At 47.0% G+C, this 26,878-nt stretch overlaps 1 protein-coding gene across 1 annotated transcript in view; it reads left to right on the top strand.

Annotated features, from left to right (window-relative positions):
* LOC134988367 (zinc finger protein ZFP2-like) overlaps positions 1-26,878 on the top strand; it is a gene marked incomplete at its 5' end in the record, with an annotated part of 128,769 nt that overhangs the window by 21,179 nt on the left and 80,712 nt on the right. The window contains one exon of the mRNA XM_063950546.1: positions 3,685-4,479. Within this exon, the coding sequence (XP_063806616.1) occupies positions 3,685-4,479 (795 nt within the window). The remainder of the gene's footprint in view (positions 1-3,684; positions 4,480-26,878) is intronic.

Below are 26,878 nucleotides of genomic sequence, written 5' to 3'. Positions count from 1 at the left end.
CTCTAGAGCAGGGCTGGCCAAACCGGTCCTCGAGATCTACCAACAGTTCATGTTTTCCAGGCCTCCTGGAGATCTGTAGAATTGTCAGTTAGGAATGAATGCAGCACATCTTAATTAGTAATGACTACACCTGTGCACCAGCTAGGTGGTCTGGAAAATGTGTACTGTTGGTAGATCTCGAGGACTGGTTTGGCCAGCCCTGCTCTAGAGTGTCTTAAGGCGTCTTCAGCCATTACAGCTGGGCTGTGCATCTGACAAGAAGAAGCAGATGATGTTGTAGCGGTCTCAGAAGGACCACTTGAATTTGAGATACCAAAGAGATGGACAGGTGGGGCCGATTTGGTACCTTTTTAAGTTTTTTTGGAGGCATGGTAAGCAGGCTACAAAGAGACTGACCTCTCAGAGATAGGAAAATACAAACAATCTATAAATAAAAGGAGCAGTAGTACGCTGTCAGGAGGTTACATCAAGATGACTCCGTTCAAAATGACATTCTTAGTCGGGGTGACGGGGGTATCCGAGCCAAAATTTCAAGTAAACATGATGTAATGCAACTCAAATAACACAGTAATGACCGAGAAATTCCACTAGAGGTCAGCGTGATCACAGACGTGAAGTACTCAGCACAGAGAGACACAAATGGCAAAATATATTCAGTGGCTAAATCCACAAAATAATATACTGTGAGGTTGTAATCAGAGTATAATGAGCTCTACTCAGACGATACTTGATACTGGGCTCTGCATGTAGACTGAGAGGAAGTAGATTATAGTGGTACCATATAAATAGAAGGTAGTTTCACCTTCAGGCAAATGCTTCAATCCAAAATGGCAGCCACCTCACTTCCCAATATCACCGCCGGGCTCCGGTGACTGTGGGCAGCCCGTTCTGTCCCCAGCAGTAGCGGGAGCTGCGCAGCCAGGGGCGGATTGGTCCACCAGGATGCTGGGCCAGAGCCCCTTAGGCTGGTCCAGTTGTCCCCTTGATGTCCAGTCTCACACAGTGGGCCATCTGCAGTGATTGGAGCTCAGATCAGTCAGCGCTAGGTGACAGCTTCTGCGCATGTACAGAGGCTCAATGAAAAGCTGATGTGCAGCGCGGCGCACCAATGCACCACCCCCTCCCTCTCTGCTCACAGGCCGGATATCCCCAGTCCCACCACTTCTATTGTGTCCTGGTCCGGGCTGCAGCGTCCGCCCCGCAGCTTACCAGCCAGCAGGGGCTCAGTGTCTGGCCATGCTGGCTGTAGGAAAGGAGGGGTGGGCCACAGGGAATGAAGTGCGGCCGGTGTCTGCCTCAGACCGCCCACTGTTATCATCTGTGCACTGATAGAGAAGCAGGAGCTCAGCCTCAGCTCCGTGATGGCTGCCTGGTGGGGTGACTTATGTGGGTGAGCTGGATGTTATTAATAAGGTAGTGTGTGTGTCTTATGTAACGCTGCATCTCTTCATGTATCCAGTCATGGTGATGGTTGCTGCAATTTCTAGAACTTTGTTGTTCCTGCCTCTGGTCCTTTCATTTGTGCTGCTAACGCTATGGTGAAAACAGAATACATATGATATCCCAAAGCCCGGGCTACCCGCTGTCATTATGCCGACGGCATCATTCCAGAGGTGAAAATCCAGACAGTCCCCCTAAAATCTAATCTAACCCTGATTCCCCCCTCACACTAACCCACCTTTCCCACAGCCTGTCCCTAACCCTCCCCAGTGGTGCTAATTTCCCCGGGAGATGCCTAACCCCCCCTACACACAGCCTAACCCTCCCTCCCCCACAGCCTAACCCCCCCTACACACAGCCTAACCCCCCCTCCCCCACAACCTAACACTCCACGTGGGATGCCTTAGCCCCCCCCTACCCACAGCCTAACCCTCCTACCCTAGTGGTGTTAACCCCCTCGGGGGATGCATAACCCCCCTACCGACAACCTAACCCTCCCAGGAGGATGCCTAACCCCCCCCCCCCTACCCGCAGCCTAATCCTCCCACCCTAACAGCCTAACCTTTCCTCCCCCACAGCCTAACCCTTCCTGGGGGATGCCTAAACCTCCCTACCTGCAGCCTAACCCTCCTCGGGGGATGCCTTAGGCCCCACTACCTGCAGCCTAACCCTCCCTCCCCCACAGCTTAACCCTCCCTCTTCCACAGCTTAATCCTCCCTCCCCCATAGCCTAATCCTTCCCAGTGGATGACTAACCCTCCCACCCTAGCAGCCTAACCCTCCATCCCCCACAGCGTAACCTTTCCCGGGGGATGCCTAACCCTCTATCCCACACAACCTAACCCTCCCCATGGGATTCCTAACCCCCCTACGCACAGCCTAACCCCCCCTACCCACAGCCTAACCATCCCTCCCCCACAGTCTTTCCCTAAACCTCCCCAGTGGTGCTAAGCCTAACCCTTCTCCCTGCAGCCTAACCCTCTGTCCCTCACAGCCTAGCCCCCCCACCCTAGCAGCCTAACCCTATCCCTCTCTGGGGATGCCTAACTCTAACCCCCCCACCTACCCACAGCCTAACCCTAACCATCCCACCCCTGCAGCCAAAAGCACCTCCAAGTCAGGTGTCTAGAGCGTGCAGGAAAGACTGGGCACACATAGCCCCAGAATACAGCCCATGGCTTCAGCGGCGTCACTAGGCTGCGGCAGTGAACAGTGCCCGGAGTGAGTAGAGCAAGCGGCTTTAGGGTAGTGGGGGACAAAATAGATTGGGTCTTGGTCCCAGCGGGGGCTGAGAGCTATCAGGTAGGGTAAATAAGAAGCCACTTACTGAGGAGAGCTCCAGAAAGCAGGTCTGCATGGACCACACTCCTCTTATTTATTATTTTATATACTAACAGGGGTGACAGGTGTGGTACCTCCCTGCAAAGGCAGATCCAGTCTCTTTCTCATCAGACTCTGCTGTCTTCCCTGCACTCTTAGATGTTCACTGCTGCCAGTAGCACACGTATGAGAAGCAGAAGTATGGCGGCAGCTGTATAGATTCTGATATGTCATTCTCTATATCATACTTACTGTGCACACCATCATCCTTATTACTATTGTGAATATAGAGGTAAGACACTGATGATGGGGGTGTAAGAGTGGATTATAACCCAGCAGATGATGATGATGATTGCAGTGTATAATATGGTGTATTGCATGTAAAATACATTGTTCCACACCTACTCTACTGTAGCAATATAACTTATATGAGGGGGAGTAACACATGTACAGGCTTACCAGCGTATGAGCACACACATAAAGGAATGCTTCCTTACCAATGCTTCCAGGAGTAACGTTAGGAGACATTTCTCTGATCCATCAGCTCATATGACTGATTTTATTGTTCATCTAGAATCTCCAATTCATACGATATGTTCCCCATCCATTGTTTTACATTGGTGCTGAGATAGGACTTGGCGAGTGACTACATCTCCATTTATACTTCATGGTTAGTTACCAGTACAAGAGAGAGATATATCTAAGTCTTATTATAATATTACATTTGTTATTGTGAGTGTTCTCAGGAGGGTGGACATAATGATAGTCTGAGACACAATATTATAAAGCCTTCATTAAAAATTATGTTTTATTATACACACACATTTACAATTAAGTGTCCCAGAGAGTCGTCTTCTATTGTTTACAAGATTAATATTGTTACAGAAAATGTCACATTTCCATAATGTATTTTATTTCCAGCAGATGGACACACAAGCAGGAACATCTCAGAAGGACATCTAATGTTATCCCCGGATTGTGACATAAAAGATAATGACAGTAGACAGGATTCTCCAGGAGCTAATCCCATTACCCCAATTATACATCCAGCTCTATCAGCTGGTCCCTCTGATCCTGGGAAATGTTCTGCTGATAACTCTGATATTGGTGCATCTGTTACAGCTCTGAGAGTAGATACAGTGTTTCCCTGTTCTATAGATGCCAAATGTTTTACACAGAACACAAAACGTATTACCCATCAGCCAGCTAAGGAAGGTGAGAGGCCATTTCCATGTTCTGAGTGTGGGAAATGTTTTGCACGGAAATCAAATCTTGTTATACATCAGAGAAGTCACACAGGTGAGAAGCCATTTTCTTGCTCTGAGTGTGGGAAATGTTTTATATGGAAATCACAACTTGTTACACATCAGCGAAGTCACACAGGTGAGAAGCCGTTTTCTTGTTCTGAGTGTGGGAAATGTTTTTCCCAGAAATCACAACTTGTTACACATCAGAGAAGTCACACAGGTGAGAAGCCATTTTCTTGCTCTGAGTGTGGGAAATGTTTTAGATGGAAAACACAACTTGTTACACATCACAGAAGTCACACAGGTGAGAAGCCATTTTCTTGCTCTGAGTGTGGAAAACATTGTTTAAATAAATCACATCTTGTTATACATCAGAGAAGTCACACAGGTGAGAAGCCATTTTCTTGCTCTGAGTGTGGGAAATGTTTTACACGGAAATCACAACTTGTTAGACATCGGAGAACTCGCACAGGTGAGAATACATTTCCATGTTCTGAGTGTGGGAAATGTTCTGCACACAAATCAGATCTTAGAAACCATGAGAGAAGTCACACAGGTGAGAAGCCATTTTCTTGCTCTGAATGTGGGAAATGTTTTACACAGAAATCACAACTTGTTACATATCAGAGAAGTCACACAGATGAGAGGCCATTTCCATGCTCTGAGAAATAAATCATCTCTTGTTGTACATATTAGACTTCATCAGGTGAGGAACCATTTCATTTTCTGGAGTATACTTATTATTGCCATACGTTGTTCTTCAAGGTTCTTATCCTATCTCCTATGCTTTTTGCAATATACATGTTACCACTGGGTGAAATAATCATATGTCATGCCCTCATCTACCACTGCTATGCAGATGACCTGTCTCTTGCTCCGGGTACTGAGAACCTAGTACCAATCCTAAATGGTTGTCTAGCTGAGCTCCAGGTGTGGGTGATGCCAGTTGGCTGTGACTCAGTCCTGGTGAAACAGGTCCTTATGATAGAAGCTCACCAATAAATGGCAGGGCTACAGCTCAGCTTTACTACCAATCAGACTTGCCACATAACACCCATTCTCTGTTCCCTTCGCCGGCTGCCTGTAAGATGGTAACTATTACATAATCTTACTGACTCTCCCAGCCCTACATGACCAGGGTCACAGGTACCAGTAGCAGCTTCTAACTCCTTACTGCCCTGCTTTCTTACTTCCATCTGCAGATGAAGGTCTGTTACCAGCAGTACCAAGAATCCCCAAGCAGTGCTGAGATGTCAGGGGTAGACAGGGTGGGTGGCACTATTGCTGTATCAGTGGCACTGTCTGGGTAATATCCCCAAGCAGAGCTGAGGGGGTACTCAGGGTGGCTGGCAGTAGTGGGGACTGCAGGAGGCAGTGTCTGTGAGACTCTTGTCCTCAAGCAGAGTTAAGGTGTCAGAGGAGGAGACAAGGTGGTGGCAGAAGCGGAAGAAGACAGGGCAGTGGCAGTAGTGGGCTGAGACAGGGAGGGTTGCAGTAGTGGGGAGAGACGGTGGTGGCAGTAGTGGGGGCAGACAGGGTAAGTGGCAGTAGTGGAAGGAGACAGGGCAGGTAGCAATAGTGGGGGAAGACGGTGGTGGCAGTACTGGGGGGAGGGTGGGTAGTAGTAGTGTGGGGGAGGCAGGGCAAATGGCATTAGTGGGAGGAGACAGGGCGGTGGCAGTAGTGGAGGGATGCAGGGCAGTTGGCAGTAGTGTGGGGGAGATGGTGGGTAGCAGTAGTGTGTCAGGTCCGGGTGTTTTGTGAATCCGTTAACCCGGGACCAACCACAGGTGTAGGTGCTGGGCTATGAAGAAAGCAGGGAGGACGAAGAAAGTTCCGCTTCATATATTTATTCAAAATAACAATTCAGTAAAGAGTTAACTGACAAGTTGTTAATCATCATATTATACTGAAGTATTGCAGGAATAATATGCAAAAGAAAACTCAAAAATAAATAAAAGAAATGTTCATGGAAACATATGCAAAACAAGCTGATGAATAAATGTTGGATTGTCCAAATATAAACAGGCTTTGATGCTGAACTGCAGAATGTGATTAACTGGATAATGCAGACATGAAGAGATAACTGTAAGGATTTGCAATGGAGTTTTGAGAGTTAACTGAGAGACTGTGAAGAATTATCCTTGTTATGACAACATAGCAAATATAAACAAGCTTTGATGCTGAACTGCAGAATGTGATTAACTGGATAATGCAGACATGAAGAGATAACTGTAAGGATTTGCAATGGAGTTTTGAGAGTTAACAGAGACTGAGAAGAATTATCCTTGTTATGACAACATAGCAAATAAAAGTACTGAATTGGGTTACTTGCGGGTTCCGGAGATCACTGTGAAACTGTAGTAGATGACAAGGTGATGAATGGGTTAAATGCAGAGTTGAACAAACGAACAGCTGAGGGAAATGAGATCCTCCAGACTTTGTAGGATAGGCAGACAGACTAGGTAACCTCATGCAAGACTCTGGGAATTCAACTGTTTCCAGTAGGTGAGCAATTAACTGACAGCACAGCGGAGAGCCGGTGGATCTTTCAGCAGTGAAGGCTGCAGACGGACCTCTGGGAACGGAGGCGATATCTGGACCACGGGAATCACACAGGAATGCACGGAGAGAGCTCAGAGCTAGAGCACGGCGTTGATACAACAAAGCACTGGCCCAGAGTAACATAATCCCAGCCTACTTAAAGGCAACACAAGCACGGGATTGGCTTACACCTGCCCACAGGTGTTTTCACAAGTGCTCTGTATTAGCTATTTGGTCTCCAACATGGCCACCTCCTATACAGCAGACACACCACAGTTCCCAGACACTGCATTACCTGTGCCATTGATCACGCCGTGTCCCCACACGGGCGCACAGCACCGCGAGCAACCACACTGGCAACGGATGAACCCCAGAACCCGCAAAGGTGAGAGACCGGTTCGTGACAGTACCCCCTCTTCTACGGGTGGTCTCCGAACACCTTTGAACCTTGTCAGGATTTTTGGAGAAGTATTTCTGTACCAGTCTTGGAGCATGAACATCTTCAGAGAAAACCCAGGATCTCTCCTCCGGACCGTAACCCTTCCAGTCGACCAGAAACTGTAAACGTCCATATCGGGAACATGAGTCCACAATCTCTTTAACTTCAAATTCCTCATACTGCAAAGAGTGAACTTTAGGAGATTTGGACTGGGTAGTACGGAACTTATTGAGAATCAAAGGCTTCAGTAAAGATGTATGAAAGGCGTTAGGAATTCTCAAAGACGGTGGCAACTTGACTTTGTATGACACAGGGTTGAGTACCTTTACAATGGGAAATGGACCAATAAACTTGGGAGCAAATTTCTGAGAAGGAACTTTGAACTTGAGATTGCGCGTAGAAATCCAAACTTGGTCTCCCACTTTGTAATTCGGTACAGCTTTACGTTTTCTATCTGCAAAAGATTTAAAACGAGCTGAAGTTTTGACCAAGGACTTACGTACACAACTCCAGATGCTAGATAGACGTTGAAGCTCTTGATCTGCTGCTGGAACCTCTAGGGCTGGCAAAGGATGAAACTCTGGTGGAGAACTTCTTGGACTCTTATGTTGGGCACATTTAGGACATGCTGCTATAAACTCTTGGACATCGGCTTTGAGACGTGGCCACCAATAAGACTGTTGAATAAATTTGAGAGTCTTTAGAACCCCAGGATGACCCATGAAGGAAGAGGAGTGAGCCCAGGTAAGCAGCCGTTTTCGGAGACTTGTGGCGACAAAGGTCTTGCCAGGCGGAGGAACTGGAGAGGTTCGAGTCATTAAAAAGGACGTAGGATTCACAATGGCTTGATTCGTGGTAGCATCATTTAATTCAGAAGAAGCAAAGGACCGGGAAAGGGCATCTGCCTTTTTGTTCTGAGACCCTGGACGATAGGTGAGTTTGAAATCAAATCGTGAAAAGCGCCCATCGAGCTTGTTGTGGATTCAAACACTGAGCTGACTGCAGATACAGAAGATTCTTATGATCAGTATAAACTGTAATGCGATGTTGAGCTCCTTCTAGAAGGTATCTCCACTCCTCAAATGCCAACTTGATGGCAAGTAACTCTTGCTCACCGATTGCATAATTACGTTCTGCCGGGAGGAACTTACGGGAGAAATATCCGCAGGGATGGACCTTTTTATCTTCAAAGACTTGTGACAACACAGCTCCTACTGCTTCTGTAGATGCATGCACCTCTAGTAGAAAGGGACGATTCAAATCAGGCTGTCGAAGAATGGGGGCTGACACAAAGGCTTGCTTTAAATCAGAGAAGGCTTTGATTGCTTCAGAAGACCAGTTCGTAGGATTTGCTCCCTTGCGAGTTAGGGCTGTGATAGGAGCAGCTAACGTAGAATAATTCTTAATGAATCTCCTATAGAAATTAGCAAAGCCAAGAAATCGCTGAATCCCCTTGAGAGTTGTAGGAGTGGACCAATCCCGGATAGCTCGCGTCTCTGGGATGGATAGCGGATGAATTTGTCCCCTAGGAGGGGTCTTGCCCGGAACCAGGACGACTGGGCAGTCCCATTCACGATGAGGAGGTAGAGAGTCTGCTGCATGCTTACTGGAAACATCCGCAAGGGATTGATACACCGGAGGTAGATCGGAAAGGCTAATTGACCGAAGAGGTACAATTGTAGCTACACAGTCCTTGGTACAAGATTTACCCCATGAAAGGACTTCCATGGTTTGCCAATTAAGTTGAGGATTATGTTTCTGCAGCCAAGGTAAACCAAGTATCACATCTTGAGAGGCTTTGGGAATCACGTAGAAGGAGAGGTATTCGGAATGGAGCTCACCAACTTTCATCTTGAGACATACGGTTCGATGAGTAATTATACCATCTGGAATTCGACTTCCATCCACTGCTGTAACAGCAACTGCTGCTTCCAGGGGCATGGTTTGAACTTTAGACCGTATGACAAAGGCTGAGGAGATGAAGTTCTTGGCTGCCCCGGAATCTAGGAGGGCTGAAACTTTCACTGTAGAACTTGGAACTTCTAATTGAATAGACAAGGTTGGCTCTTTCCCAGAACGTGATTCTAAAGTAACTCCTAGCTTAACCTCTCTTGAATAAGCTAGGAGGCGAGAGTTTCCCGGTCGGAGTTTGCAGAATTTAACTAAATGTTCGGAGGACCCACAGTACATGCAGAGGTTACCCTGTCGACGACGAAGTCGTTCCTCCTCTGTGAGGCGAGAGCGCCCAATCTGCATAGGTTCTTCAGTCATTACTAGAGACTGTGATGAAGAATCTTGTCGAGGTCTAGGATGATCACGTGGACTGGATCGCTCTGCCCTGGATTTCTCTAAACATCGCTCCCTGTAGCGTAGGTCAAGTTTGTTACAGAGAGAAATCAATTCATCCAGTTTAATTGGCACATCCCGGATAGTTAAATCATCCTTGATTCTTTCTGAAAGTCCATTCCAAAACGCGGCGATCAGGGCCTCCTCATTCCAGTTTAACTCTGAAGACAACGTGCGAAACTGAATAATACATTGACTGACAGGACGTAAACCTTGACGTAGACGGAGAATCTCCAAGGATGCTGAGGTGGTCCTGCCTGGTTCGTCAAAGATTCTCCGGAAGGAAGATACGAACGCTTTGTAATTAGAGAGGATAGGATCACCTCTCTCCCATAATGGTGATGCCCACTCCAGAGCCTGACTGGAGAGGAGGGCAATAATATATGCAACCTTAGAACGAGCTGATGGGAAACTGGCAGACATCAGTTCAAACTGGATCTCGCATTGATTCAGGAATCCTCTGCAAAGTTTTGGAGTTCCGTCAAACTTACTCGGAGAGGGTAACTGCAAGCGGGACGTAGGCAGCGTCACAGGAGAAGCTGTAGTGGTAACTGGGACATCCGGGGTTGGAATCTGGACTTGGGACGTTTTAATAACCGTATGAAGAGTCTCTAAACGGTCTGCCATAGTTTGCATAAACTGCACTATTTGTGTCTGTATAGACTCCTGGTTTTCCAGACGGGAAAGGATATCTGACGTAGCACCGCCTCCTGCGAATTGGTCACTTGACGGATCCATGTGGCCAGTGCTTACTGTCAGGTCCGGGTGTTTTGTGAATCCGTTAACCCGGGACCAACCACAGGTGTAGGTGCTGGGCTATGAAGAAAGCAGGGAGGACGAAGAAAGTTCCGCTTCATATATTTATTCAAAATAACAATTCAGTAAAGAGTTAACTGACAAGTTGTTAATCATCATATTATACTGAAGTATTGCAGGAATAATATGCAAGAGAAAACTCAAAAATAAATAAAAGAAATGTTCATGGAAACATATGCAAAACAAGCTGATGAATAAATGTTGGATTGTCCAAATATAAACAAGCTTTGATGCTGAACTGCAGAATGTGATTAACTGGATAATGCAGACATGAAGAGATAACTGTAAGGATTTGCAATGGAGTTTTGAGAGTTAACTGAGAGACTGTGAAGAATTATCCTTGTTATGACAACATAGCAAATATAAACAAGCTTTGATGCTGAACTGCAGAATGTGATTAACTGGATAATGCAGACATGAAGAGATAACTGTAAGGATTTGCAATGGAGTTTTGAGAGTTAACTGAGAGACTGAGAAGAATTATCCTTGTTATGACAACATAGCAAATAAAAGTACTGAATTGGGTTACTTGCGGGTTCCGGAGATCACTGTGAAACTGTAGTAGATGACAAGGTGATGAATGGGTTAAATGCAGAGTTGAACAAACGAACAGCTGAGGGAAATGAGATCCTCCAGACTTTGTAGGATAGGCAGACAGACTAGGTAACCTCATGCAAGACTCTGGGAATTCAACTGTTTCCAGTAGGTGAGCAATTAACTGACAGCACAGCGGAGAGCCGGTGGATCTTTCAGCAGTGAAGGCTGCAGACGGACCTCTGGGAACGGAGGCGATATCTGGACCACGGGAATCACACAGGAATGCACGGAGAGAGCTCAGAGCTAGAGCACAGCGTTGATACAACAAAGCACTGGCCCAGAGTAACATAATCCCAGCCTACTTAAAGGCAGCACAAGCACGGGATTGGCTTACACCTGCCCACAGGTGTTTTCACAAGTGCTCTGTATTAGCTATTTGGTCTCCAACATGGCCACCTCCTATACAGCAGACACATCGCAGTGCCTTAGGCCATTTGGTCCCCGCACTCACAGTTCCCAGACTCTGCATTACCTGTGCCATTGATCACGCCGTGTCCCCACACGGGCGCACAGCACCGCGAGCAACCGCACTGGCAACGGATGAACCCCAGAACCCGCAAAGGTGAGACAGGGTGGGTAGCAGTAGGGGGGAGACAGGGCAGGTGGCAGTAGTGGGCAGAGACAGAGTGGGAGGCAGGGTGGTGGTAGTAGTGGGGGGAGACTGGGTGGGGGGAGACAGGGCAGGTGGCAGTAGTGGGGAAGACAGGGTGGGTGGCAGTGGGGGGGAGACAGTAGTAGAGGGAGACAGGGTGGGTGGCAGTAGTGGGGAGAGACCGGGTGGGTGGCAGTAGTGGGGGGGGGGGGGGGGTCAGGGCGGATGGTCAAAGTGCAGTACCAGGGGCTGTAAAAGTAAAGAGGTGTATGGGTTCCGCACAGAATCAGTTGATAATCAGACTTAATGATGATTATGCTTCCTTATTTCTAATTAATCCCTTGTATGTGTTACTGTTATTTGCTGTGTCAGCCGTTATGTGTGTTCTGTGTAATAATCCTGAAAGTAGTGCTGCTACCGATCTCATATCATTTGTAGTAACTTGGAAAAGATGAGATAGGAGGTGCACTCTGGAAGCTTATAGGGGGTTAATCAGAGATGATCGCAGATGTGACATCACGCAGCCCCCCAGAAAATTGTACCGGCCCACCCGCGTTCGCCCCTCAGAGATGCGGCCACAATGTGTGTGTCTGTGCGGCCGATGTGCATGTGTATTTTTCCAACACCAGCAAACTGCTGCGTGCCGCTATTGCGGCTGGGTCTGAATGACCCCCATAGGCTGTTGTGCAGACTACTAAAGTATTTTTGAAGTTTAAACTATAGACAAAAATCTGTGTATTAAAGATATGTAATAAAGTTGTTTAAAAACAAAAGATTTCCGTTGAGTCTTTTTATGTGTCTGTGTATTATCTAATTTCAGGATAATTGTCGCTATGGTGACAGAAACAATTTCCTGTTAATGTGTCATTTGTGTTGTTACTTTTGTGTCCACATAATATCAGTGTTGCTGTGTATAAATATCCTGTCTGGTGTGTAAAGGTGGGTACAGACGCTGCCATTGTGACTGTGCGATTTCCCTTGAACTGTCCGGAGCCCAGAACCACCAATAGTGACTGTATGTACTTGTGATTGTGGCTATGTGTGATTGTGACAGCTCATGTGAATAGTGGGTGACATTACAGGGGGGGGTCTCTCTGTGTAACTAATAGTGGCAGACATTTTATATCAGTGCATTAATGTGGAGTGGGGGCAGTGGCCTGGCAGAAAGCTGCAATTACATCATGTGACTTCCTCTGGTTTCCAAATTCCCTTCTGCTGTGTGTGTATATGTATGTATGTATTGTCAAAGTCGAAAAATATTGTAATACATATGCCTTGTACTAACCCCATGCACATGCCCGCTGCTTGTGCACTCAGTCCTCCGTTCGTGCACATATCCGCAATTTGCGTAGGATCGCTCCGGCGATCATGCGCGTGATATGGGTATTTACGGCGGAGTTTGTGAGCGCGTAGAGGGTTATTAGTACATTACATATTTAACCCAAATAGTGCACATTGTACACATAGCCCCCTGCACCACATCAGAAAGAAATAGCTGTTTAAAATGATAACAGAACAAAGGGATTCACCTTTACAGGGTAGGAGGGGACAGAACAAGGTTACAAGGTGGTGTTTGGTATCCAGCTGTAGGGTATTTTAAGGGAAACTTTCTGGTGTTGGTTTGAGGAAAATCGCATGTTCCTGAGGATAGTTAGATGCAGAAGCAGAATATAGGTTTAAACTGTATTTACTGTATATTATGTATGCGGGGGGAATCCAGAGGAGGCCACCCACAAGAGCAGTTGAGAAAGACATCGCCCACCTTTACAAATCAACCTATGACCTCTCCCGTAATGAAAAGGTACATCTCTGTGTCCAATAGATAAAGGGATTACAGTGACTATTGTATTGTTTTGTTTTGGATGAAGTGAATAAAGAGAGCTTGCAGCAGGCTTGGACACACAAGACTCTGAACGCTATCTGTATGACCAGCGGAGGACCGGCTCGGGTTGCGCTTGCGAACATTCTCACGTATGTACATTCTCTGTAGCCATTATTCTGTTAGCCTGTAGTGTATGATTTGTATTGTTTTAATCCACTGAGGCCTTAGAACCCTGTGGTTGCAACTACAAATCAGTGTGGTGTCTTCAATTTCCTGCAAGGAGTTTAAAGTGTATTTATCTGTATAAGGTGTATAGGCATTGATAAGGTGTACGCACTGCGGGTACTTTGTATCGCCAGCGCTACTTAAGGTTTAAAGGTGTAACATCGTTGCAGTGCTTTGCTGCATAAGGTTTAAGGTGTAACATCATTGCAGTGCTTTGCTGCATAAGGTTTGAGGTGTAACATCATTGCAGTGCTTTGCTGCATAAGGTTTAAGGTGTAACATCATTGCAGTGCTTTGCTGCATAAGGTTTAAGGTGTAACATCATTGCAGTGCTTTGCTGCATGAGGTTTAAGGTGTAACATCATTGCAGTGCTTTGCTGCATGAGGTTTAAGGTGTAACATCATTGCAGTGCTTTGCTGCATGAGGTTTAAGGTGTAACATCATTGCAGTGCTTTGCTGCATAAGGTTTAAGGTGTAACATCATTGCAGTGCTTTGCTGCATAAGGTTTAAGGTGTAACATCATTGCAGAGCTTTGCTGCATAAGGTTTAAGGTGTAACATCATTGCAGAGCTTTGCTGCATAAGGTTTAAGGTGTAACATCATTGCAGAGCTTTGCTGCATAAGGTTTAAGGTGTAACATCATTGCAGTGCTTTGCTGCATAAGGTTTAAGGTGTAACATCATTGCAGTGCTTTGCTGCATAAGGTTTAAGGTGTAACATCATTGCAGAGCTTTGCTGCATAAGGTTTAAGGTGTAACATCATTGCAGAGCTTTGCTGCATAAGGTTTAAGGTGTAACATCATTGCAGAGCTTTGCTGCATAAGGTTTAAGGTGTAACATCATTGCAGAGCTTTGCTGCATAAGGTTTAAAGTGTAATCATATCATTGCATTGTATAACTCAGGGCTGGCCAAACCGGTCCTCGAGATCTACCAACAGTTCATGTTTTCCAGGCCTCCTTGAGATCTGTAGAATTGTCAGTTAGGAATGAATGCAGCACATCTTAATTAGTAATTACTACACCTGTGCACCAGCTAGGTGGTCTGGAAAATGTGTACTGTTGGTAGATCTCGAGGACTGGTTTGGCCAGCACTGGTATAACTGTATAAGGTTTTAAGGTGTATTAATTGTGTGTGCTTTGTACCCACAGTGCGGCGTTGGTACGCTGAGTGCGTACACGGTACAGGACTCTGTACGCAAAATAGCATACGAAGTATGTAGCGTGAACTAGCGACCGCAGCAGCTCAATGGTAAGGGTGTGTTTAAAGGTATAGCTTTATGGTTTAAGACAGGGGTTCTCAAACTCGGTCCTCAGGACCCCACACGGTGCATGTTTTGCAGGTAACCCAGCAGGTGCACAGGTGTATTAATTACTCACTGACACTTTTTAAAAGGTCCACAGGTGGAGCTAATTATTTCACTTGTGATTTTGTGAGTAGACCTGCAAAACATGCACCGTGTGGGGTCCTGAGGACCGAGTTTGAGAACCTGTGCTTTAAGATAATATCGACATTATCAGTATGTAGATATATATATATATATATATATATATAATTATTATTATTTATGTCTGTTGAAAGGTTGAGTTTTTTGGGGGTTTTTAATTGTACGCGAATTAGGGTTGTTGTATTTAAAATGAATTTACCTGACCCTTGCCTGGAGATGTCCATGTATGAAGGTATGGGAGATACCTGCTGCAGTCCCTTCTACTTACATTTGGGAGGTCCAGTTGTATTGGGGGAATTAGCAGCAAATATTAAATAATATATTGGCTCCATAACGTCTCGCTGACCTGTGATTTTTACACAAATACACTCCTATAAGCGCTCTTATTAAATAAGATGATATACATTCCTTATCTATTGAGCAGTAATGTCCTTCATCTCCGGACTCTTCCTTGTATTCACACAAAGTTTCAGAGATGGCCTCCCAGTTTCATTATGTATGGAAAAATAGGATTTCTCTGACGTCCTAGTGGATGCTGGGAACTCCGTAAGGACCATGGGGAATAGCGGCTCCGCAGGAGACCGGGCACAAAAGTAAAGCTTTAGGACTTCCTGGTGTGCACTGGCTCCTCCCCCTATGACCCTCCTCCAAGCCTCAGTTAGATTTTTGTGCCCGGCCGAGAAGGGTGCACACTAGGGGGCTCTCCTGAGTTTCTCAGAAAAAGTTTAGTTTTAGGTTTTTTATTTTCAGTGAGACCTGCTGGCAACAGGCTCACTGCATCGAGGGACTAAGGGGAGAAGAAGCGAACCTGCCTGCTTGCAGCCAGCTTGGGCTTCTTAGGCTACTGGACACCATTAGCTCCAGAGGGACCGAACACAGGCCCAGCCTCGTAGTCCGGTCCCAGAGCCGCGCCGCCGGCCACCTTACAGAGCCAGAAGCAAGAAGAGGTCCGGAAAAATCGGCGGCAGAAGACATCAGTCTTCAACAAGGTAGCGCACAGCACTGCAGCTGTGCGCCATTGCTCCTCAGGCACACTTCACACTCCGGTCACTGAGGGTGCAGGGCGCTAGGGGGGGGCGCCCTGAGCAGCAATATAAACACCTTGGCTGGCGAAAATACACCACATATAACCCCCAGGGCTATATGGATGTATTTTAACCCCTGCCAGAACTCACCAAAAAGCGGGAGAAAAGTCCGCCGAGAAGGGGGCGGGGCCTATCTCCTCAGCACACGGGCGCCATTTTCCATCACAGCTCCGCTGGAAGGACGTCTCCCTGACTCTCCCCTGCAGTCCTGCACTACAGAAAAGGGTAAAAAAGAGAGGGGGGGCACTAATTTGGCGCAGTTTGATAATACCAGCAGCTATAAAGGAAAAGCACATTATATAGTGGTATTCCTGTGTATATATAGCGCTCTGGTGTGTGCTGGCATACTCTCCCTCTGTCTCTCCAAAGGGCTAGTGGGGTCCTGTCCTCTATCAGAGCATTCCCTGTGTGTGTGCGGTGTGTCGGTACGATTGTGTCGACATGTTTGAGGAGGAAAATGAGGTGGAGGCGGAGCAATTGCCTATAATAGATTTGTCACCCCCTAGGGAGTCGACACCTGAGTGGATGAGCTTATGGAAGGAATTGCGTGACAGTCTCAGCTCTTTACGAAAGACAGTTGACGACATGAGACAGCCGGCTACTCAGCTTGTGCCTGTCCAGGGGTCTCAAAGGCCATCAGAGGCTCTAAAACGCCCGTTATCTCAGATGGCAGATACAGACGCCGACACAGATACTGACTCCAGTGTCGACGATGAAGAGACAAATGTGACTTCCAGTAGGGCCACACGTTACATGATTGAGGCAATGAAAAATGTTTTGCATATTTCTGATAATACAAGTACCACTAAAAAGGGTATTATGTTTGGTGAGAAAAAACTGCCTGTAGTTTTTCCTGCATCCGAGGAATTAAATGAAGCGTGTGATGAGGCGTGGGTTTCCCCCGATAAAAAACTGATAATTCCTAAAAGGTTATTGGCCTCATACCCTTTCCCGCCAGAGGATAGGGCACGTTGGGAAACACCCCCTAGGGTGGATAAAGCGCTCACACGCTTGTCTAAACAGGTGGCCCTACCCTCTCCTGATACGGCCGCCCTAAAGGAACCTGCCGACAGAAAGCAGGAGAATATCCTAAAATGTATATACACTCACACGGGTGTTATATTGCGACCAGCAATCGCCTCAGCCTGGATGTGCAGTGCTGGGGTGGCGTGGTCGGATTCCCTGACTGAAAATATTGATACCCTAGATAGGGACAGTATATTACTGACTATAGAGCATTTAAAAGATGCATTTTTATATATGCGTGATGCGCAGAGGGATATTTGCCGACTGGCATCAAGAGTTAGCGCGCTGTCCATTTCTGCCAGAAGAGGGTTATGGACGCGGCAGTGGTCAGGTGATGCGGATTCAAAAGGCATAAGGAAGTATTGCCTTATAAAGGGGAGGAGTTATTTGTGGTAGGTCTATCAGACCTGGTAGCCACGGCAACTGCTGGAAAATCCACATTTTTACCCCAGGTAGCCTCTCAAAATAAGAAGACGCCGTATTATCAGGCGCAGTCCTTTCGGCCCCATAAGGGCAAGCGGGCAAAAGGCTCCTCATTTCTGCCCCGTGGCAGAGGGAGAGGAAAAAGGCTGCAGCAAACAGCCAGTTCCCAGGAACAGAAGCCTTCTTCCGCCTCTGCCAAGTCCTCAGCATGACGCTGGGGCTTTACAAGCGGACTCAGGCACGGTGGGGGCCCGTCTCAAGAATTTCAGCACGCAGTGGGCTCACTCGCAAGTGGACCCCTGGATCCTTCAGGTGGTATCTCAGGGCTACAAATTGGAATTCGAGACGTCTCCCCCTCGCCGTTTCCTAAAGTCTGCTTTACCGACGTCTCCCTCCGACAGGGAGGCAGTATTGGAAGCCATTCACAAGCTGTATGATGTAGGTGTAGGTGATAGTCAAGGTACCCCTCCTGCAACAGGGAAAGGGGTATTATTCCACACTGTTTGTGGTACCGAAGCCGGACGGCTCGGTGAGACCAATTTTAAATCTAAAGTGATTGCAAACCTGGAAGAAGGGGATTATATGGTGTCTCTGGACATCAAGTATGCTTACCTCCATGTCCCAATTTACCCTTCTCACCAAGGGTACCTCAGGTTTGTGGTACAGAACTGTCACTATCAGTTTCAGACGCTGCCGTTTGGATTGTCCACGGCACCCCGGGTCTTTACCAAGGTAATGGCCGAAATGATGATACTCCTTCGAAGGAAGGGAGTTTTAGTTATCCCTTACTTGGACGATCTCCTGATAAGGGCAAGATCCAGGGAACAGTTGGAAGTCGGGGTAGCACTATCTCAGGTAGTGTTGCGGCAGCACGGTTGGATTCTCAATATTCCAAAATCGCAGCTGATCCCGACGACACGTCTTCTATTCCTAGGGATGATCCTGGACACAGTCCAGAAAAAGGTGTTGCTCCCGGAGGAGAAAGCCAGGGAGTTATCCGAGCTTGTCAGAAACCTCCTAAAACCAGGCCAAGTCTCAGTGCATCAATGCACAAGGGTCCTGGGAAAAATGGTGGCTTCCTACGAAGCAATCCCATTCGGCAGATTCCACGCAAGAACTTTTCAGTGGGATCTGCTAGACAAATGGTCCGGGTCGCATCTTCAGATGCATCAGCGGATAATCTTGTCACCAAAGACAAGGGTGTCTCTCCTGTGGTGATTGCAGAGTGCTCATCTTCTAGAGGGCCGCAGATTCGGCATTCAGGACTGGGTCCTGGTGACCACGGATGCCAGCCTGAGAGGCTGGGGAGCAGTCACACAGGGAAGGAATTTCCAGGGCTTGTGGTCAAGCCTGGAGACATCACTTCACATAAATATCCTGGAGCTAAGGGCCATTTACAATGCTCTAAGCCTAGCAAGACCTCTGCTTCAAGGTCAGCCGGTGCTGATCCAGTCAGACAACATCACGGCAGTCACCCACGTAAACAGACAGGGCGGCACAAGAAGCAGGAGGGCAATGGCAGAAGCTGTAAGGATTCTTCGCTGGCCGGAAAATCATGTGATAGCACTGTCAGCAGTGTTCATTCCGGGAGTGGACAACTGGGAAGCAGACTTCCTCAGCAGGCACGACCTCCACCCGGGAGAGTGGGGACTTCACCCAGAAGTCTTCCACATGATTGTGAACCATTGGGAAAAACCAAAGGTGGACATGATGGCGTCCCGCCTCAACAAAAAACTAGACAGGTATTGCGCCAGGTCATGGGACCCTCAGGCAATAGCTGTGGACGCTCTGGTAACACCGTGGGTGTACCAGTTAGTGTATGTGTTCCCTCCTCTGCCTCTCATACCCAAGGTACTGAGAATTATAAGACGGAGAGGAGTAAGAACTATACTCGTGGCTCCGGATTGGCCAAGAAGGACTTGGTACCCGGAACTTCAAGAGATGCTCACAGAGGACCCGTGGCCTCTACCTCTAAGAAGGGACCTGCTCCAGCAAGGACCCTGTCTGTTCCAAGACTTACCGCGGCTGCGTTTGACGGCATGGCGGTTGAACGCCGGATCCTGAAGGAAAAAGGCATTCCGGATGAAGTCATCCCTACCCTGATCAAAGCCAGGAAGGATGTAACCGCACAGCATTATCACCGTATTTGGCGTAAATATGTTGCGTGGTGCGAGGCCAGGAAGGCCCCTACAGAGGAATTTCAACTGGGTCGTTTCCTGCATTTCCTGCAAACAGGAGTGTCTATGGGCCTAAAATTAGGGTCCATTAAGGTTCAAATTTCGTCCCTGTCAATTTTCTTCCAGAAAGAACTGGCTTCGGTTCCTGAAGTTCAGACGTTTGTCAAGGGGGTACTGCATATACAGCCTCCTTTTGTGCCTCCAGTGGCACCTTGGGATCTCAATGTAGTTTTGGGGTTCCTAAAATCACATTGGTTTGAACCACTCACCACTGTGGACTTAAAATATCTCACATGGAAAGTGGTAATGCTGTTGGCCCTGGCTTCGGCCAGGCGTGTGTCAGAATTGGCGGCTTTATCCTATAAAAGCCCTTACCTAATTTTTCATACGGACAGGGCAGAATTGAGGACTCGTCCTCAATTTCTCCCTAAGGTTGTTTCAGCGTTTCACCTGAACCAGCCTATTGTGGTACCTGCGGCTACTAGGGACTTGGAGGACTCCAAGTTGCTGGATGTAGTCAGGGCCCTGAAAATATATGTTTCCAGGACGGCTGGAGTCAGGAAATCTGACTCGCTGTTTATCCTGTATGCACCCAACAAGCTGGGTGCTCCTGCTTCTAAGCAGACTATTGCTCGTTGGATTTGTAGTACAATTCAGCTTGCACATCTGTGGCAGGCCTGCCACAACCAAAATCTGTAAAAGCCCATTCCACAAGGAAGGTGGGCTCATCTTGGGCGGCTGCCCGAGAGGTCTCGGCTTTACAACTTTGCCGAGCAGCTACTTGGTCAGGGGCAAACACGTTTGCTAAATTCTACAAATTTGATACCCTGGCTGAGGAGGACCTGGAGTTCTCTCATTCGGTGCTGCAGAGTCATCCGCACTCTCCAGCCCGTTTGGGAGCTTTGGTATAATCCCCATGGTCCTTACGGAGTTCCCAGCATCCACTAGGACGTCAGAGAAAATTTTACCGATAATTCTATTTCTCGTAGTCCGTAGTGGATGCTGGGCGCCCATCCCAAGTGCGGATTGTCTGCAATACTTGTACATAGTTGTTGTTACAAAAATCGGGTTATTGTTGTTGTGAGCCATGTTTCCAGAGGCTCCTCTGTTATCATGCTGTTAACTGGGTTCAGATCACAGGTTGTACGGTGTGATTGGTGTGGCTGGTATGAGTCTTACCCGGGATTCATAAATCCTTCCTTTTTGTGTACGCTCGTCCGGGCACAGTATCCTAACTGAGGCTTGGAGGAGGGTCATAGGGGGAGGAGCCAGTGCACACCAGGTAGTCCTAAAGCTTTACTTTTGTGCCCGGTCTCCTGCGGAGCCGCTATTCCCCATGGTCCTATCCATAGTATCTAAGTTCTCTAGTAAGGTGCCTGACCACTTTACTATGGCTTTAGAAATCCACGCACAAGCAATAATGTGCCTTAAAGCCACGCCTGTAGCAGTGTATAGTGATTTGAGCATAGTCTCAATCTTGCAATGAGCCGGCTCCTTTAAGGCGGTTGAACCAGGGACAGGTAAAACCACCTTTTTAGACAGCCTAGATACAGAAGCATCTCCTATAGGTGGGTTTTCCCACTTCTTCCTATCCTCTTCAGGGAAAGGGAAAACAATGGCCCTCATTCCGAGTTGATCGCTCGCAAGGCGAATGTAGCAGAGTTACACACGCTAAGCCGCCGCCTACTGGGAGTGAATCTTAGCTTCTTAAATGTGCGACCGATGTATGCGCAATATTGCGATCACAAACGAGTTAGCAGTTTTTGAGTAGCTTCAGACTTACTCTGCCTGTGCGATCAGTTCAGTGCTTTTCGTTCCTGGCTGACGTCATAAACACACCCAGCGTTCGCCCAGGCACACCCACCGTTTCCCCGGCCACTCCTGCGTTTTTTCCGGAAACGGTAGCGTTTTCAGCCACACGCCCCTAAAACGCCGTGCATCCGCCCAGTAACACCCATTTCCTGTCAATCACAATGCGAACGTCGGAGCGATGAAAAAGCCGTGAGTAAACTTACTTTCTTCATAGCAAAGTTACTTGGCGCAGTCGCAGTGCGAACATTACGCATGCGCACTAAGAGAATTCTCACTGCGATGCAATGAAAATCTCCGAGCGAACAACTCGGAATGAGGGCCAATGAGAATTCTTTTAGGGATCTAGGCCCTCATTCCAAGTTGTTCGCTCTGTAAATTTCTTCGCATCGCAGTGTATTTCCGCTTAGTGCGCATGCGCAATGTTCGCACTGCGACTGCGCCAAGTAAATTTGCTGTGCAGTTAGGTATTTTACTCACGGCATTTCCTTCGCTCTGGCGATCGGAGTGTGATTGACAGGAAGTGGGTGTTTCTGGGCGGAAACAGGCCGTTTTATGGGCGTGTGGGAAAAAACGCTACCGTTTCTGGGAATAACGCGGGAATGGCTGGAGAAACGGAGGAGTGTCTGGGCGAACGCTGGGTGTGTTTGTGACATCAAACCAGGAACGACAAGCACTGAACTGATCGCACTGGAAGAGTAAGTATCGAGCTACTCAGAAACTGCACAGAGAAGTTTTTTCGCAATATTGCGAATCCTTCGTTCGCAATTTTGAAAAGCTAAGATTCACTCCCAGTAGGCGGCGGCTTAGAGTGTGCAATGCTGCTAAAAACAGCTTGCGAGCGAACAACTCGGAATGACCCCCCTGGAATTTTTTCTCTGGGTTTTCCCAGGATTTTTCAAACAAGGAGTTTAACTCCTTAGAAGCAGGGAAGGTAAGCGAGGACTTCTTATTTACTGTAAAATAAGATTCCTCTACTTGTTCAGGAACCTTCTCAAAATATGCAAAACATCCCTAATGGCTTCAATCATTAGCTGCACCAGTGGCTCCTAGTGGACACGTCTATACCCCATGGTACTAAATTGGACCCCAGCATCCTCTAGGATGTAAGTGAAAAATGAAACAAACAATGTGTAGAATTGGCTGCAAGTAGATGGTCTTGGCTCAGCCCACTGAATCCCCAGAAAGAGAAGGATGGTGTGTGTAAAAAACAGCGTACCCCAGCTCACAGATAAGTCACACCAGCTGTGTGCATAAAGGTATCTTTGTCTTCATTAACCACTTAACTGACTATTTATTTTGCAGAAAACCGCTCTGAAATTTTTTGGGTTTTTTATGAGTGAATTAGGTGAAGAACATGAATTTAACCCTATCCCAAATGATTTTAGTAAAAAAAAGGCAATTGAAAAAAAAATATTTTCCCCCAAACATCGATAGGTAACATCGTGACCATCGGAGCATTAGGAACATCGTGGCTTTCATTTTGAAAGCCGGGACAGCCTGCAGGTATACAGGGGGCGTCTGGGGGTGGCTTGGGAGGGTTAAGTTACACTCCCCAGCGGCTGCCATTGTGTGCAGCCGCTGGAGGGGGGATCCTGCCGTGCTGACCAATCAGCAGTGATCGGCAGCACGGCTGACACAGGGGGAGAGTACAGGGAGGCAGAGACCTTCCGGTCCCTCTGACAGCAGCAGCGGAGGGAAGTTTCTCTAATACAGTTTCTGCTAATACAGTTTATCTGACTGGTCGCATCCTGTGCGACCAGGTCAGATAGAGCACTTGCAGGCATGGTCGCATCTGATGCCACCATGCCAGGCAAAGTGGTTAAAGACCATGTGACCTTCACCAAAAGGAATTCAGAGAGATATGTACCATTACTCACTTATAAAAATAGGATTTTGTACTGTTTTTGTTACTGATCACTCTCAATAAAAATTCTAACTTTAAAAAAAAAAATAGGATTTTGGTACTTACCAGGTAAATCCTTTCTTTGAATCCATAGGGGGCACTGGAGTACTTTTGGGATATGGACGGCTTTAGCAGAACAAGGCACTGAATATTTAAATTTAGTAAGTCTCCTCCCCTCCATATCCCAGAGTACCTCTGTGTTTTTTACTGAGCAGAACAGGAGCGATAGAGAGGATGAACAATGGAGAATTACATATAACATTATAACATAACGGACAACAATAAAGTTGACACATAACATAACTGACAACTAAACAGTTGACACCATAACCGATAGAACTTGAAAATTTGAACAAATCGGTGAGAATGTGTTACCATAAGATCCACTAAACTTACCACAAACCAGGTAACACTGCTCTGGGTGGGCGTCCAGTGCCCCCTATGGATTCAAAGAAAAGGATTTATCTGGTAAGTACCAAAATCCTATTTTCTTTTTCATCCACTAGGGGTCACTGGAGTACTCTTGGGACGTACCAAAGCTTCCCCCTTGGACGGGAGAGCTGTTTGGCACCTGTAACACTAGGCGGCCAAAGCTAGATGCTGATGCCGCAAACGTATCAAACTTGTAAAAGTGCACAAACGTGTGCACTGAAGACCATGTAGCCGCACTGCAAAGCTGTGTCGTAGAAGCTCCACGACTCGCTGCCCATGACGTTCCCACAGCACGTGTGGAATGAGCTGTTACTGATGTAGGCGGCTGTAACCTAGCATGAAGGTAAGCCTGACGTATGGTCAGTTTAATCCATCTGGATAAGGTCTGCTTAGAAGCTGGCCAACCCATCTTGGCAGCATCATAGAGAACAAACAACGTATCCGTCTTACGAACTGTAGACGTTCGGGATACATAAACGCATAATGCGCGTACCACATCCAAAGTTCCAGAATTTACTGTTAACACAGGAACTACTATTGGTTGATTGATGTGAAAAGATGACACTACCTTTGGTAAGAAAGCGGGATTCGTCCGAAGTTCCGCTCTGTCATTATAAAACACCAAATACGGTGTGTCAAAGTCGAAAAATATCATGATCCACATATCTGGTACTAACCCCAATGCACATGCCCGCTGCTCGTGCACCCACTCCCCCGTGCGTACGCATCCCCTCAGGTTGAGTAAGGGACGCTCCAACGTCTCGTGCGCATGGAGATGTGTATTTACCGCAGAGTTTCTGAGCGTCTAGCGAGCGACTCGATCGCAACATATTTAACCCAAATAGTGTGTTTTATAGATAATATTCCCCTAGACAACGTCAGCAAGTATGTTTAGTGTAAATGGTTCCTGGACAGAGGGATTCCTCTTTGCATGATATGAAGGGTCAGATAAAGGTTGAAAGGTGGTGTCTAGTATACAGCTGTAGAGTATTTCAATTGTAACATTTCGGTGTTGGTTAGGAAACGATCGCTCGCTCCTGCGTATAGTTATGTACAAAAGTAGTTTATAGACATTTACTGTATTTGCTGTTCATTATCCATGTGGCGGGAATCCTGAGGATACCTCCCACCTGAGCAGTTGGAAATAGACACAGCCCACCTGTTCAAACCCACCTCTGACCTTTTGTTATAATGCAGAGACACATTCCTGTGTCCAATGAACAATGAGATTATAGGGACCATTGTATTGTGAATGTATGCTGTGTATATAAGGACCACCATCGCCTGGGCCAGTCACTCACTCTCTCTGAAAGGCTTTCTCATTGAATGCTGAGGGCTGGATCCAGGACGCGCTTGCGAATCATCCCCACGTATGTATATTTCTCTGTAGCCATTTTGTTATCCTTTGTGTTTGCCATCTGTTCTCATTCTGTTTGCTTGTGTTTGCGATCGCTTTGCTTTTGTTTATATTATTCTTTGTTATTTCTGTTTAGATTTCTATGTTAGTCTGTAGTGTATAACCTGTACTGTTTTTTCCCTTTTTACTCTAAAGCATCCACAAAGGTGTTAGAACCGGAGTGGTTTTTAAATCCAAACAAGGTCTTGCGTATTCACTAGTTACTACAAAGGGTTTTCTGAGCGTCTCAATCTCTCAAACCGCTTTCATATTATCAAGGTTAATAAGCGTTACATCATTGTAGTATTACAGTACTAAGGCTTACAGTATAAGCATATCCTTTTTGTGTGTTATTAATATGGTTTACTGTGTGTCATTCTGTGAGCGTCTGCGCCACTCGTGTCTCACTCTCACTGTGCAGCGTCCGCTACGCCATTAGCGTAGCATTACGGTACTCGGGCCGCCTATAGCGTGCTCGATACGAAGCGTGAGTCCGTAAGCGTACGTGTCGCTCGTGCGTCGCGCCCACGACCTAGCGTCTGCTACGCTAAGTGCGTACCCTTACGGTACTCACTGCGCCAATTGCGTACTTAGTCCGTAATAAGTATATAGCTTACGTTTAAAGGTAATATTTGACATTATCAGGTGGCTTGCATGACAAGGCACCCAAATCTGAAACACGCCTTGCCGAAGCTAAGGCTAGGAGAAAAATTGTTTTCCAAGTGAGAAACTTAATATCCACTTGTTGTAAGGGTTCAAAATATGAAGACTGTAAAAAATCTAAAACCAGATTTAAGTCCCATGGCGCTGTAGGTGGAATGAATGGAGGCTGTACTCTGAGGACACCTTGCAAAAAGGTGTGTACAGACGGCAATAGAGCCAAACGTCTTTGAAAGTAAATTGACAAAGCAAAGACCTGCACCTTTAGTGTAGATAAACGCAGTCTTCCATCTAACCCCGTCTGTAGAAATAGCAAAAGACGGGATAACTTGAAAGATGATGTCGGAAACTTCCGAGCTTCACACCAACCTATATAGGCACGCCAAATTCTGTAATAATGAGCTGCCGTAACTAGCACGTAACATGGTTGGTATAACCGATTCTGGAATGCCCTCTCTTCTTAAGAGGGCAGTCTCAACAGCCACCCCGTCAAACGCAACCGCGCTAAATCGGGGTAAAGGAACGGACCCTGTTGAAACAGGTTCATACATAGCGGGAGCGGCCAAGGATCATCTGTGAGTAGCCCGCGGAGATCCGAGAACCAAGCTCTCCGAGGCCAATGAGGTGCCACTAGTATGACCGTGGCGGACTCATGTTTGATCCGTTTTAGCAACAGAGGGAGCAGTGGAAACAGATACACAAGGCTGTACGGCCACGCGATTGTGAGAGCATCCACAGCCACTGCCTTTGGATCTCGCGTTCTGGACACATACTGGGGCGTATCCACTTGTGGCTAATCCCACCTCTAGACCAACATGTGAAACACTTCTGTATTTAATGCCCATTCTCCTGGATGAAAATCCCGGCGGCTGAGATAATCTGCCTCCCAGTTGTCCACTCCCGGAATGAACACTGCCGACAATATCACTTGGTGATGCTCGGCCCAATTGAGGATTCGAGCTACTTCTCGTTCCTCCTTGTTTGTTGATGTACGCGACCGCCATCGCGTTGTCTGACTGCACCTGGACAGTCTGAGACCGGAGCATGTGCACTGCTTAACGTAGCGCATTGTAAATTGCCCGGAGTTCCAGGACATTTATAGACAGCAATCTTTCGTGATCCGCCCAGA

Source organism: Pseudophryne corroboree, unplaced genomic scaffold (genome assembly GCF_028390025.1).
Source record: "Pseudophryne corroboree isolate aPseCor3 unplaced genomic scaffold, aPseCor3.hap2 scaffold_1057, whole genome shotgun sequence".
In the NCBI taxonomy this organism is placed as follows: Eukaryota; Metazoa; Chordata; class Amphibia; order Anura; family Myobatrachidae; genus Pseudophryne; species Pseudophryne corroboree.
The sequence above is the reverse complement of the archived record's forward strand: the minus strand, read 5'-3'. Positions and strand labels throughout refer to the sequence as shown.